Source organism: Tenrec ecaudatus, chromosome 1 (genome assembly GCF_050624435.1).
Source record: "Tenrec ecaudatus isolate mTenEca1 chromosome 1, mTenEca1.hap1, whole genome shotgun sequence".
Taxonomy (NCBI): Eukaryota; Metazoa; Chordata; class Mammalia; order Afrosoricida; family Tenrecidae; genus Tenrec; species Tenrec ecaudatus.
Window position 1 is genome coordinate 220915259 of NC_134530.1, and position 15187 is coordinate 220930445.

At 56.5% G+C, this 15187-nt stretch overlaps 1 protein-coding gene across 1 annotated transcript in view; it reads left to right on the forward strand.

Moving 5' to 3' along the window:
* The window catches only part of ADORA1 (adenosine A1 receptor), a 42029-nt gene extending 27919 nt beyond the window's left edge, over nt 1–14110 (forward strand). Inside the window, exon 2 of the mRNA XM_075540537.1 lies at nt 13471–14110. Coding sequence (XP_075396652.1) covers nt 13471–14110 — 640 coding nt within the window. The remainder of the gene's footprint in view (nt 1–13470) is intronic.
* Nucleotides 14111–15187: the final 1077 nt, after the last annotated feature.

A 15187-nucleotide genomic window follows, 5' to 3' on the forward strand; every position in this document is an offset into this window, starting at 1 on the left:
ACCAGAACCCAGGTCCCCTGGTGCCCCCGAGGGCATCCTTGAGGGCCTGGCGTTACTGCTGTGGGCAGTGTTGTTCCCTGTGCTCCCAGCTCAGGTGGTTCGTAGGTTCCCAGCCCTCTCTGGCTGCCCCCCTGGAAGGGAACATTCTGCAGAGGCCCGAGTGAGGCCAGTGGGAAGTCAGGGCTCTGGTAGGCTTCCCTGCCCCCATGGCAAAAGGTCTTTCCACTTCATTGGAAAAGGAATTCTGTGGTCATCTGTCAAAGCTTGACTGCGCCAGCCACTCACAGGTCATTAAGTCCTTACGCAGGTGGGATACTTTTTCCTTCCCACAGATGAATCAGAAAGCCACCGGTCACGGCAGGTGGGACTGCTCAGGCCCACCTCTCGTAGCAGGAAGTGGCTGGGAATGCTGATGTTGTGTCTGGCTTCCCTGGTTACAGTTCAGGTCAGATAGTCCGCTCAGGGGTCACCCCCCCCCCCCCAGGGCTGCCAGTGGCACTGGGCTCTGCTGGCTCTCCAGGGGCAGGGCCTGCAAAGCCACCTGGCCTCAGGGCACTGTTCCAAGGTGCATGCAGCTGGGCCTCCTGCCTGTGTCCCAGCATTCTGATCTCATGCGTGGACTGGGGGCGGGCAGTGGACAGATATGCTTTGAGAATATGCCACCCACACGTTGAAGACCCACAGCTAGAGAGAAAAGATGCTTGTCCCCTGGCACACAGCAGGTTGGTGGCAGTGACAGCAGGGATTCCTGTGGGCTCTGGGCCTGGGTCTTAAACCAGAACTCTGACCTCCTGTTTTTGCTTATTCGTCATCTCCCCCATCAGACTAGGCACTCCGCTCCCATTGTTCAGGGGCTCTGCCTCCCCGTCAGATGGAGAGTTCCGAAGGTCCCTGTTTCCTCTGCTCTTGCCAGAGTCCAGAAAGAGCTCAGGATCTGCAGGAGGGTTGGGCGGAGAGTGCGGGGGCGGTATATTCAGAATAAGGATTGTAGCGAGACACATACATGAATTTACTGCCTTTTCTACTAGCCTGCAAGTTATTTATCTCAGCAAGTGACCAGGAACAGTTTCCAAGGCCCATGACACAAATAACCTAATCAATTTATCTGGCCTTTTTCTGTCAAGGTGCTCAGAGCATCGCACTCCTCCCCGCCCCCCGCCTCCCACACCATGTTCTTGCAGGTGGCCTTGGGTGTGTGTACCAGTCAGGTCCCCCTCCTGGGCACTGGTAGACACTCATGTCCGGAGGTGGTCAGGGCCAAAGGGAGCAACATTCTAGGCAGGAAGACAAGGCCCCAGACACCCTGGCCCCTTCCCCAGAGCCCCTGAGCCAGACTCCCCGGGGCGGTGTTACTGCTAAACATTTGGCCCCTGGAGAATGCCCAGAGAGTGCCTCTGATTGTATCTGGTTTCCTGTTTTCCTCTGGGAGGAAAAATTTCTCTGCGGAAAGTAGTTTAATGGTCTGCAAGGCTTACTTCCCTGCCTTTGAGATGCTAGTTTCCAGTTACCAGTGGCTGAGATCCTTGATAAAGGAGCAGGAAGGTGGGGGGTCAGAGAGAATTTACGCTCCTTCTCAGAGGGCAAGGGCAGGCCAGATGGAACAGTTCAGCCCCTAGCCTCCCGGCCCAGAGCTTTGGGGAGGAGCGAGGTGGGAAGCAGGGTGTGTGGGCCCTGGCGACCCTGCCCCGGTCTCCATGACTGTGGACACGTCATCACACCTGCCGCCAGACAGAATGGTGTGCGGGGGGCGGGGGGGCCCTTTGCACACTGATCACTCAGGGGGCTTCTCTCTGTCCTGAGCCGGTGTGCAGTGTGCAGACTTGGTCTCTTCTTGCAGCCCCCAGGCCGGCGTTCTCTGTGATGATCCATCCCTCTGTTCTAGCCTCACTCCCAACCAGCCAGCGTCTAACACACCAGTCACCTTGAAGCTGGTGTGACTCATGCCCGCCCCCATGTGCCATCCACAGGGTTTCCAGTGATGGGTTTTTGTGAGTGGATCACCGGGCTTGTCTTCTCAGGCACCTCTGGGTGCATTCTGGTTGCCAGCATTTCACCGTGTGTGCCACCTGGAGCCTCGGGGCCTAACTGGGAGCAGAAGTCCTGGTAGTTGTCGACAGCGGAGGGCTCTTCAGGCCAGGCATTGACTCCGCCGGTGATGAAGCTGGCCAGCGGGGCAGTGAGGTCCCGAGAGACGAGCAGTACCGGGAAGCAGCCCCTGGGCTGAAGAGGGGGCTGCAGATAGCTGATGGCAGCCGGAACCCTGCTGGGCCCGTCTGGTGGGAGCTGGAGCCCCCGAGACATGGTGAGGACAGCCCTCCACTCCTATGCATGGTCATGCACCCGGCTGGCCCAGGTCCTTGGGAGATGCAGAGGGCAGGGGTCCTGGCCACCATTCTGTCTTGCTTGTCTAGGAACAGATTCTCCCCACTGGGTACCTTCCAATTGACCATTCTCGCTCAGAAGATACTGTGGCCTCTACCCCCGTTACCACCCTTTCTCTCACCTCTGTCAGTGCTCCAGTGCCTGCCTCCATCCCACAGTCTGTGCACCTCAGGCCACCGGGCGCTCTTCCTGCTCTGTCCCCACGCTGTCCAGGCAGCATGCTTCCTGAGGCTGTGACAAGGAGAGGTTGCCCCACTGTGCCCAGCCAGACTCTCCTGGAAGTATTCTCACGCCCAAGGGGGGTCATTCATGAGGCAGAGGGCCGGGGAGGGGGCTCTGGCATGTAGGACTCCGATGGAGGTACGCATGCCTCGGAGACTGTTTTCCTGGGCTGCCTTCTGGACGATTCTGGAGAGCTGTTTTGGGCAGAGGCAATACCAGGGCAATACCAGGGACGTGGGTGGCAGTCCCAGTGCCTGGGTGGCGCTTGCTCATGTCTAAGAGTCCTCGCGATAGCAGCTTCGTGTCACAGGGGCCGCTGGGCGGCAGATTCAGCGGCAGCTCCCAGCACAGGGGAATGAGCAGGATTCTCCTCCTCCGTCCCCGGGGTAGAGGTTGTATCTGGGAGCGGCGGGCCCTTTGCTGTTTCTAATGAGCACCTGCTATTTAGTGCTCACTGAGGTGAGCTCACATGGCATGGCCTCGGATCGTTTCTGAATAAATGGATGTAGGGACTTGCTTATTCATTTTCACATGCCATTCGTTCACTTCTCGCTCGCTCGCTCGCTCTTTCAACACACAGTTGTGGAGCACTGTTCTAGGGGTGAGGCAGGCGAGCGGGGGATGAGGTGGGAACAGCAGTGAACACACGGATTGAAAACCCTCCTAGCGGAGGTGACTTCTACCAGAGGGCCACCAATCATGAACGCATGGACACAGGCTATGTGCGTGTTACACTATGTGTGTGTGTGATTTCAGCTCTCTCTGGGTAGAGCTACGAAATGATAAACGCACTGAGAAACTTGAACATGGCGAGGACACTCCGCATGCAGGGGCATTTCAGCCGAGCGCGCGGGGACGCTTGTCTGAGGAGGCGATGACAGACTTGAGACCTGGAGGAGGCGTCTCAAGCATCTTGGGGAGCTAGATGAGCGGGGAGTGAAAAGACTCTAATGTGGGAGGTGCTCAGCTATGCACCAGATGAGATTCTTGTGGGGTTCAGAGTGAGTAGGGAGGGTCCCCTAGGGGTCTCCGGGGATGGCACCCCCAAGATAAGGGATTCTCTTTCTCTCTCCCCCACCATCCAACCTCAGCAGGGGGTGTTTTTGGTCCTGGCCTGTGTCAGTCCGGGTGGACTAGAGAAACACATCCATGGCACTCTCAGATGTGTAAGAGAGAGTTTTATATAAAGGGTAATTGTACATTCAGAAAGCATCCCAACCCAGCCCAGTCCAAGCCCATAACTCCATTATTAGTCCATATGTCCGATACCAATCTATAAAGTCCTCTTCAGACTCACAACGCAAATGCAATGATGCAGAATGCAGGACGATCACAGGCCAGTGGGTAGAGAGTCTTTGGACCCAGTGGTGTTGTGAGCATCTCAACACTGGCAGGGGTCTCCACGTGGCTTCTCCAGCTTCAGGGCTGCACCAGAGTAGGTCCACGTGGCTGCTCCAGCTCCCAGAGCATAGCACCATGTGTCTTGTCAAAAGAGCGTCTCCAAGAGTCTCTTCCGACTCCAAGGAGGAAAACCAGGAATTCCCAGAATTCTTAGGGGAAGGCCATGCCCACACAGAGGCCTCATTGGCTACATCCTGATGAGAGCCTAGACTCCACCCCTGCACTCTTAATCCTCAAATTGACAAAAGATTATATAAGTACCACATGTCCTCAAACAACTGCTTCCCCTACCTTGCGGTGGCCCATCAGCCCACGCCATTGCGTCTCTTACCTGAGCCCTCAGGTAGCCTTCCGGTTGCCCCTCTTGCTTCTGCTGGTTCCTTCTGTTGCATGTTTTCCACACAGTGGCCCGAGCAAGCTTTTCTTCTTCTTTTGAATATGTTTTATTATTCTTATCTATCTATCTATCTATCTATCTATCTATCTATCTATCTATCTATCTATTTTACAGCAGTTGCCGGTTTACAGGGGACCTGCTGTGGCTAGAGAGAATTCCCATAGGCCTTCTGCACAGGATTTCCCTGGTACAGATATCTTGCATTTTTAGGTACATCCGTTGTACCGATACTGATACAACATTATGTTGAGCAGTTCACTGGGTTTAAGTGAAAGTTTACAGAGCATGTTCATTTATCCACTCGGCAGCAGGCCACGCATTTTTCATGACACCAGCTTCGAGATGCACGCTCACTGACTCAAGCCCCTGGTTTACATTGTGCCTCACTCTTTGGGCTGTGTGTTCCTATGGTTCTGACAAAGGCCTGATGCCACGTGGGCACCTTATATATAGAACAGCCTCCCTGCCCTCACAGTGCCCTGTGTTCTGGTTCCTCTTCCCTTCCCTGTGAACCTTCAGCCGTGACGGATCTTTTCTCTGTATCCACCCAAACTCACTGCCGGCGAGTCTGTTCTGACTCAGCGAGCCAGCAAGGCAGGGTAGAACTGCCCCGGTGGGTTTCTGAGGATGTACGTCTTTATGAGAATAGGGCTCCTCATCTTTCTCCCACGGGGTGCCAGTGGGGGGCGGGTAGGGGGAGATTCCAACTGCTGGCCTCCTGGTTAGCGGCCCAGTGCGCGATCCATTACGCCGCCAGGGCTCCGGTGTTGTCACTCTAGCTTGGTCTTTCCCTCAATGGCCTGTCCAGTCAAACCTGGGAGAGTCAGGACCTGCCAATGTTGGACATCTGTCAGAGAGTGAGAACTCAGGTGTTTTCTGCTAAGAGAGCAGTAGAAGCGTGGTAAGACGGAACGCTGTCAATGGTGGGGGAAAAAAACAAGGCAGCCTGGGGTCTTGCTGTCATCGGAATCGTGCTGTCTGTAATGTCCCCAGACCGGCTTCTTTCCCTTACCCGTACGCATGCATTAAACATCGCCTCCATGTCTCTTCGTGACTCGATAGCTCATTGCTTTGTATAGTGGAATAATATCCCACCCAACCAATCGTTGTTGCCATTAGGTGCCATTGAGTTGGTTCCAACCCACAGTGAGCCCATGCCCAACAGAACGAAGGAAGCACCGCCCAGGCCTGCGCCGCCCTCACGATGGTCTGGCTGCTGTGTCAGTGCATTGCATTTTCCCCTGACCTGTCCCTCTACCATGTGCGATGCCCTTGTCCAGGCTTGCCTTCCCGTGACACTATGTCCGAAGTACGTGAGATGAAGTCTCGTCACCTTTGCTTCTATGGGGTGCTCTGATTGCTCTTCTTCCGAGGGAGATTTGTGCAGCCTTCTAGCGGTCAGTCTGCTATTCTTTGGCCAACACCATCATGCAACTCTTCTGTAGGCGTTCGTATTTATTGTCCAGCGTTGTTGTGCCTAGGAGGTGATTGGAGACACCACAGTGTGCGCCAGGTGCGCGTGGGCCTCAACAGGACGTCTCTGCTCTTCACCACTTGAACGAGGTCTTGTGCAGCAGACCTGCCCGAGGCGATGCGGTGTTTGCTTTCTCCGTGGCTGATCCCATGGGACAGTGATTCTCAACCTTCCTAATGCCGCGATCCTTTAATAGAGTTCCTCATGTGGTGGTGACCCCCAACCAAAACAGTATTTTCATTGCTACTTCATCACTGTAATTTTGCTACTGTTATGAATTGTCATGTAAATATCCGATAGGTAGGATGTATTTTCATTGTTACAAATTGAACATGAAAAGCATAGTGATTCATCATAAAAAACAACATGTAATTCTATATTGTGGGATATTTATTTCTAATGACAAATGAAATTTTGTCTTGAAGCATGGTACAGCATGGACCACAGTCCTCACGCTGGGTACTCGTATGTGGGCGTATCTGCGTGTGGGCGGACCCACCGGGAGACGGATACAGGAGCCGTGTCTCGGTTCCTAAGACCATCAGAAATGGTCTTAGGTGACCCCTGTGAAAGGGTCGTTCGAACTCCAAAGGGGTCGTGACCCACAGGTTGAGAACCGCTGCCATGGGGACTGATTGTGGATCCAAGTCCAGTGAAATCCTTGCCAGTTCAATCTTGGCTCCATTTGCCACGAAGCTTTCGTGCTGGCCGGGGCGAAGACTTCCTGTTTCCTTTCCCCTAAGGTGTGGTTCATAGGGCAGGTTGTAGTCTTTGATCATCAGTACCTGCTTCCAGCCCTCTTCACTTCCAACAAGGAAAGTCGTGTTCCCTGTATATCGAAGGCTGTTCCTGCGTCTTGCGCCAATCCTGATGTCACGTGGTTCAGACAGCCCGGCTCCTCAGAGGGTTGCCGGGCACACAGATTGTATAAGCATGGTCACAGGACAGCCTTAAGGCATCGCTCTCCTGACTTGAAACCCCATGCTGCCCCCTTGCCTGCTGCTTGCTCTATGAACAACTTCCGCACGAGCACAACGCAGAGTTCTGGGATTCCTCTTTGGGGCAGTGTCGTCCATAATTTACTATGTTCCCCACGGTGAAATGCCTGTGCACAATCAATAAATCACAGGCCAACATCCTTCTCAGACGCCCCACTTCCGACCAAGCTCCAGCTGAAGTCAGCAGCGATGTTCTTCTTCAGAATCAGCTTGGCTTGTCTGAACGTATCGCAGCCGCCATTTAAAAATCGTCTTCAGCAAAAACGTGATCCGTCTGTGACGCTAAGGATGCCGCTCGATCATTTCTGCATTCTGTTGGAGCCTCGCTCTTTCAGTAGGCCCAGAGAGGTGTCTCTTCCACCGGGCTGGCCGGATAGCTGTCTTCCAGACCCCTTGCCTTCAGTGAGTGAGCACTTCCAACCCAGCATTTCTTTGCAGAAGCATCTCAATGGGTATCTGACACCCGTTTTAAAAGTACTATCGTGCAAACAGAAGTCAGATCACAGTGCTCCTTTTGCTGAGAATGGCTTCCTGTCTACTTAAGATAACTCCCAGCATCTTTCCTGTGCTCCCCCCTCCCTCCAGGCCACAGGTGCTCCTCTCTGCCTCCCTCTTTCCTTCTCCCTGCTGCTCCCTTGAAGCTCACTCCGTCTCCCTCCAGCTGAACTCTGGCTGTGCCTCCGCCGGGCAGGCTCTGCCCAGGCCTTTCTTTGCCCCTTCCTCACCCGTGCCATCCTCTGAGAGACCGCCACCACTCAGTCCTCTCCAGCAGACGCCTGTCCCCTAGTCCTTTTCTCTCGTGGTTTATTTCCCTGTGGGGGAGATCCTTTCCCCCCTGAGATGATCTACTTTATTTGCATACCTGTTGTCTGTCTGCCTGGAGAATGAGCACACCTGCGCATTTCCACCTTCCGAGCCCTAGCACCTGGTCCCAACGAGGGTCCCAAGCAGGGCAAGACGGTGACCTTGGAGCCACGGCATACAGGGAGGCTTCCGGAGGAAGTGGGGCTTTCCTTTGGGCCCTAACCAGAGCTCGCTCCTTCTGCTCTGGGCCTGCTCCCCAATCCTCCCTCACCCTCCCTCTTCCTGGAGTGGCAGAGCGGCCTTCCAGACAGGGACTTGGGCCCCTTTCAGCCTTAGAAGTTTCTTCTCTGCCACTGACTCATCAAGTGACCTGGAGCATGTTTTACGCTCTCTCCGGAGGGATATTTTGGTTTAGAGTTTCATGACGAACTTGGAGCTGTCGTTTTCAGGAGCTCATCCGTGCTCTGGAAAGTCAGGAGTCCATGAGAATTGGAAGTCCGGTTCTGCGGTTTCCTGCTCTCCATCAGGAATCTGTCGTCACCTCTCTGTTCACAGAGGCCTTCCGCCCCACACTCCACTGCCTCCTGCTAGCCTCACTCCCCTTCCTCTGCTGCTCGAGGACAGCGGTTCTCCACCTGTGGGTCGAGACCCCTTTAGGGGTCAAACGGCCCTTTCACAGGGGTCGCCTGATTCATAACAGTAGAAAAATTAGAATGATGAAGCAGCAATGAAAATAACTTTAGGGTTGGGGGGTCCCCACCACATGAGGAACTGAATGAAAGGTCGCAGCATTAGGGAGGTTGAGAGCCAGCTCTAGGAGAGTAGAGACCGACTGCCGTGCCTGGCTGGCTGTTTGCAGGCGTCTAAGGTCCCAGCCAGTAAGCAGTGAACGAGGGAGTATAAGTATTACACACGTTAGGCCAACCAAGTGGCAAGTTGCCCGACTTTTCTCCCGAGCCATTCTTAATCTAGCAGCTCCTGTCCAGCCTCCGTTGACAAATGGCGGTCATCTCACAAGAGGTGTGTTGGCCAGGAATAGACCCCGGGGATTCTACGTCAAAACCCAGAACAAACTCCCTGCCATCGAGTCAATGCCAACTCACAGCGGCCCTGTAGGACAGTGCAGAACTGCCCAGTGGGTTTCTGAGACTGGAATTCTTTATGGGAGTTGGAAGCCCCGTCTTTCTCCAGGGCTTCTACATGGAAGTTGATCCTTCTGACCAACCCTGTTGATGAGCTAACGATTGTGTCTGAACTCCCTCCTCACCTGCAGCCTGCGGGATCGCCCTCTTCTCAGGGAGGGACCCCTGGCTGCTTCTGCTCGGCCCTCTTTGGGAGCAGGATTTGTAGACGCCCTTCCCTAATTTCCACCTGCAAACAACATCGGCAGCAGCCAGGATTTGAACTGTGCATCTCTTCAGAAGGCTAGCTCTTGGCAGCCCTAAGAAACGCCACGGCAGCCCACTTCCCCATCTTTCCTCAAGCTCTCCCTTCCCCTCAGGGTCTCTGCCACCCAGGTACCCAGTCTGCATCATGACCGCGTCCCAGAGAAGACGGCATTGGCTATGTAACTAATCCGCGTGCCAGTCCCAGTGGTCACTTGGCCGTTAAAGATGGCGCATGCCGAGGGCAAGGCTTCACCCAGCGAACGAACGCCCCACCAGCAGTGGGCTTGTATGCTGTGCTGAGGGGGAATCCAGAGGTGGTCAAGACTGCCCTAGTGCCCCCACTGAGGCCTCTGGGGGCAGCCCTCTCTCTGCTGGCCTTCAGCACATCTCTGGGCCCCCCAACTTAGTGCTGCGGGCACACTGCACATGGCCCACCCTAGGTGCACCCCGGGCTTGCAGCCTCTGCTTCCCTTTCCCATGTGCAGGGAGAAGAAATCTCCCCTGGCTCCCGGAGGCAGCCCTTCCTGAGAGAGGCTGCCCCACCTCAGCCAAGGTCTCAGGTCCAAGCCCTTTCCCACCAAGGAGAAAATAGCAAGAAAAACAGATGAGGGCTGATACCCTATGCCCCAGGGTCTGCTGGGACCAGGGCCTGGAGGAGCCCCAGGAAAGCTTTAACCTCAGGTTCTAGGCAGACAGGAAGGGAGAGGGGGAGGGGAGCAAGACCCCTCTCTAGTTAGAAGTCGTTCCCCCCTCCCCCCACTGACCACCTGGGAAAAGGTTTTTGCTTAGCTCTTCTCTCTCAGTCGGTCATTGCTTGGCTGTCGGTCCTGGGCTAGACCCCCAGCCCCCCTCATCCTCAGGCTGGCCAGCAAGGCTGGAGACACCTGACCCGTCCCCATCACGGGCAGCACCTTCTTTGAACAGGCTCTGCACCATTGTCAGGCTCCTGAGTCAGAGAGCCCCCCCAGTCTGCGAATCTCCACGCCCCCATCCCCATCTCAGGGACCCACATCAGCCTACTGAGTGCACGGGAGCTGGCCTTAGAGTCAGGGGTCCCAAGAAAGTGATTGCCCATTTGGAGGCTTTGCCTGTGGAATTCCGTTGGCTGTGCTGTCTACCTCACAGGCTGGCTGTGAGGTGGCCTGAGACTTGATGGGACAGAAGCGGCAGATGTGACGGCACTGGTGGCGAGGCCTGCCTGGTCTCCTGGCTCCTTTTTCTTTTTTTTCACCTGGCTCTTTTTTCAGCTGCAGCCCTGGGTGGTCCTGACGAGGGGTGCTGGGACCTGCCCACCTTCCCCTTGGCCAGCCGTGGCAAGCCTTCCATTCTGCCCGTGAACTCTGCCTGCGCCTTTGGCCTCCTCCTCATAGACTCGTGCCCGGAGCGGCTTTCATCCGAGGGGACGCTGAGATCAGGAAGAAGGCCTGAACCAGAGGCGTTCACAGCCATTGGGCGGTGTCTGCTGAGCATCTAGAAATGGGGGTTGTCTCAGGTGTGAGTTTTTCTAGGGGCCTTGAAGGGCCACGAGCTCGGGTAAAGGAAAACCGGCCTGGGACAGACACATGGTGGGCACCTGACCGTGACCACACTGCTTAACTCACTGTTCCCATGACCCTTCTTCTGACTCACTCAGACTCCCTGCCGCTGTGGGGCTTCTGAGGCCGTGAGTCTCACAGGATCAGGAGTCTCCACTTTCTCCCAAAGAACGCCTGGTGGGCTGACGCTCTCAACCTCACCGCTAGCCATCCCAGGCTTACCGGACAGCATACCTTGCTTGCATTCTGACTTCCAGTGACCCCAGCACAGAGGTTCTAAGACTGGAAATCTGTATGGGGGCAGACAGCCTCATGTCCTCCCCTGGGTTTGAATGGCTGGCTTTGCAGTTAACAGACCAACAGCACTCTCCACCCCTGCCCCAGGCCCTGGTTATGCTGCTGAGAACACGATTCCAAGTGGGCTGTACTCACAGAAGGGTGCAAGGCTGAGGGTCAGTTAAGACATTTGAGGGAGAAGCCAGTGAACAAGGTTCCTGTGCTGTGAGTGGGAGAGGAGCAGCGCAGGGGAGGAGGGGGAGACAGCTGGACTCCTCAGTGGCCCCTGGAGTGATGGCAAGATCAGAAAGATGTTCCCAGGCCTCTCCTAGTGCTTTCCTTCAAGATGGGGTGGGCCCCAACACAGCTGCTTTCTCCGCCTTTCAATGAATCCCTCCCCCCATGGTGCAAAGGTTTCCCTGGGCGGTGGACTCTGCTCTGGGGTCTGGGACTGTTGGCCAGGCTAAGGGGACCCTTAAGAATCCCCGCAAGTGAAGGAGCAAGCTGCAGATCTTGCTGGTCAGAAAAGCAGCTCGTTGGAGGCTCTCCCTGCGCACCCAGGGAGCTCGGGGCCAGTGGACGTGTTTGTCAGGGCGCCCCATTCATCTCAGATGCTGCATTGGAAAAAAACAACTGGGCAGGCTGCTACCGCCGCTGCAGAGCCAGTGCCTAGCAGAGTGGGGTGGGCCCAGCCTGGGCACTCGTGCCAAGGCAGTGTGTGGGCAGAGGACACAGTGGCTGCAGGCTGGTTTGATTTAGAGGGAAATAGGGAGCCCAGAGAGTTGAAACCCTCCACCCTCCCAGTGGCTCGCCCCTCCTGGCCTTCGGGCAGCCTCGCCTGCCGACTGCCTGCAGTACAAATGCTTCTGAAGGGTGGGGAGCTCTGGTCCTTGACATCATCCTGCTTGTTTCCATCAAAGTACACATTTCCACCCTGATTGCCTGGTGTATTTATCTCCTGGCTTTTAAAGTGGTTAGCTCTGTCTCTTCACCCCAAATAAAAGTCACGCAGAGGCGGGGCTCCTGTATCTCACTCCCAGCACCGAGACAAAGGCCTGGTCTGGGAAGCCCCGCCAGCGTTTGCAGCATGAGTGCACGGAGCGTGTGCAGAAATGAGTGAATGGATACCCGAGAGCACCGGCACATTGGAGCAGCTCCGGGAAAGCCAGTCTTCCTTGCTGAGAATCAGTCCCAGTTGCCTCCGCAGTGCGGAGCTGGTCTCTGGTCCCTGGAGTGATTAGAAGGGCCTGGGGCGTGACGACAGTGGTGGATGGGGAAGAGGCAGGGCCCGATGGGCTCTATCAGTTGTAGCCACAGGCCCAGGGGGCAGGCTGGTGGCTAATCACCGGCTGTTTGGGTCTACGGAGATGTGCGCTGAGCGTCTATAGATGTGGGGACATAGCTGCCATCTTCTGTCGGCTGGCGTCGATCTCCTTTGAACCTCAGTCTCCCTATACGTCAAGTGGGCATTCGCTCCAACAGCGCTCTCCTGCCCCCTGAGGGCTGTAGTGAAGGGAAGGTGAGATGCCCAGCAGGCTGGCAGAACACCTTAGGGCAGGGGTTCTCAACTTTCCTAATGCCATGACCCTTTCATTACAGTTCCTCGTGTGGTGGTGACCCCCCAACCCTAAAACTATTTTCGTTTCTACTTCATCACTGTAATTTTGCTACCGTTATGAATCGGGCCACCCCTGTGAAAGGATCGTTCAACCCCCAAAGGGGTCAAGACTCACAGGTTGAGAACCGATGCCTTAAGGCAACTTTTACTTTGGTAATCTGTAGGTCCCCTGGCAGTGCGCTGGTTATGAGGTGGGCTGCTGGTCCCAAGGTTGTCGGTTCAACACCACCAGCTGCTCTGCAGGAGAAAGATGGGGCTTTCTACTCTTATGAGTCAGGCTCAGAATCCCACAGGTGCAGTTTGACCCTGCCCTCTAGGGTCGCCATAAGTGGGCACCGACTTGATGGCCATGAGAGAGAGAGAGAGAGAGAATCTTTATCAAGGAGCCCTGCGGCTTAGTGGACTCTGTGTCGGGTGTAGGTGCTGTAACGACTTGGAGCCTGGGAAACCCACAGGGTCAGTTCTACCCTGCCCTCTAGGGCCACTGTGAGTCGGGATCCACTCTGGTGCAGTGAGTTTGCTGTGGGGTTTCAGCTCAATTAAGGAGTCCCTGGTGGGGGGTGCAAACGGTCACCTTGCTCGGCTGCTAACCGAAAGGTTGTCCGTTCCAGTCCACCCCATGGTGCCTCAGAAGAAAGGCCTGCAGAGCCATCCTGAAAAAGCCTACCACCGAGCACCGGGAACCCCGTGACATGCATTCTACCCTGAAACACTGGGGCGGGGGTTGGGGGGTGCCATGAGTGGAGGCTGACCCTAGTGTTTTTACCTGGTGTTTCACCTGGTGTTTTCATCTTCAGACCCGAGCAAGCTGGGAGGCCAGCCTCTGCTGTGTGATCCCTACCCAGGTTCCTCCACTGCAGGGAACTGAGCCCAGGCACGGCCAGCCCGGGGCCTGCACCTTTGACGCCCACTTTAGCAAACACAGGGGTGCCCCAGCTGCGGACTCTGCTCTCACTGTACCCTCCTCTCCCTCAGGTACAAGACAGTGGTGACCCCCCGGAGGGCCGTGATGGCTATTGCTGGCTGCTGGGTCCTCTCCTTCGTGGTGGGCCTGACCCCAATGTTCGGCTGGAACAACCTGAGCCAGGTGCAGCGGACCTGGGCGGCCAACGGCAGCGTGGGCGAGCCGGTGGTCCAGTGCGAGTTCGAGCAGGTCATCAGCATGGAGTACATGGTCTACTTCAACTTCTTTGTCTGGGTGCTGCCTCCGCTGCTCCTCATGGTCCTCATCTACCTGGAGGTCTTCTACCTGATCCGCAAGCAGCTCAACAAGAAGGTGTCGGCCTCGGCGGGCGACCCGCAGAAGTACTACGGGAAGGAGTTGAGGATCGCCAAGTCGCTGGCTCTCATCCTCTTCCTCTTCGCCCTCAGCTGGCTGCCCCTGCACATCCTTAACTGCATCACCCTGTTCTGCCCCTCCTGCCGGAAGCCCAGCATCCTCATCTACATCGCCATCGTCCTCACCCATGGCAACTCGGCCATGAACCCCATCGTCTACGCCTTCCGCATCCACAAGTTCCGGGTCACCTTCCTCAAGATCTGGAACGACCACTTCCGCTGCCGGCCCGCGCCCCCCATCCAGGACGGCCTCCCCGGGGAGAGGCCGGATGACTAGGCTGCCCCCTGCCCCCACCAGCCCCATGCGCAGTGGTCTCTGCTGCTTCCCATCTCCCCGCTCTCCCACCTGTCTCCCTGGGCTGTGGGCTGTGGGGGCGGGGTGCAGACACAGCCAAGGAGCAGGGACTCCTTGCAGGGAGCCCACAGAACTGTCCCTTGGGGTCCTGGAGAAAGTGTGGGAGGATGGAGCTGGGAAGGAACCAAGCCACCCCCCTGAGGGGGGGAAGAGAAGGAGGAGGAGAAAGGAGCCATGAGCTTGCCCACCTCCCTGGCCCTGACCCATGGGTAGTTCTGGGAGACACCTGGATGGGGAGAGGGTGCTAGGACCAGGGGTGGGCCAGCCCTGGGATCAAGCTGAAGGAGAGGACGCCCTCAGGGTGGAGGGGAGCACGGGGGTCTTGACCCACTTTCTCTCCCACGCGTTCACACGGAGAAGCAGGGAGACAAGCTCAGTCCCTACCCTCAGGGTACTCGGCCTGCTCTCCTGGCCCGGGCAGGGGTGGGGGCGCAGGCTAGCGTAGGAAGTGGCAGAAAGAGCGGGTCCAGAAATCATTCCCTACATTTGCTTTATTCACGAGCGCGTCGACCCTGAGTGGGCGCTGAGAGGGGCCGCCAGGTTCTCCTTCAGCCCGGGGAGTGTGTTGCCCTGGGTGCGAGCCTCAGACAGCCACCAGGCGGCAGCACCGAGCCCCCGTCTTCCCTGGGTGTCCCAAGGGGGCACCTGGAGTGGCACTCTAGGCCATCTGAACTCCACCAGCCTGAGGCCAGGCCTGGACTCTCCTAGGGGACATCCATCTCTGCTTCCTCTGGCTGGCAGGAGAGGAGCCTGCCTCGGTTGGGGACATTCCGCCTGCCTCGGGTGGGGTGGATGAGGGAAGGGTCTACCTCTGGAGGGAAGAGCCGTGACAAGCCCAGGGCAGGTGAGATGTGACAAGCACCTGTGTGTGCGTGTGTGTGCGTGTGGAAGGGGCGGGGTGAGGGGAGCAGCTTTGCTGGCACCTGGTGCTCCTGGCACCAGCACTTTCCCGGCCTTCTGGAAAGCTGTTTCAGACAGTCTGAGCCTGAGGGCCATCTA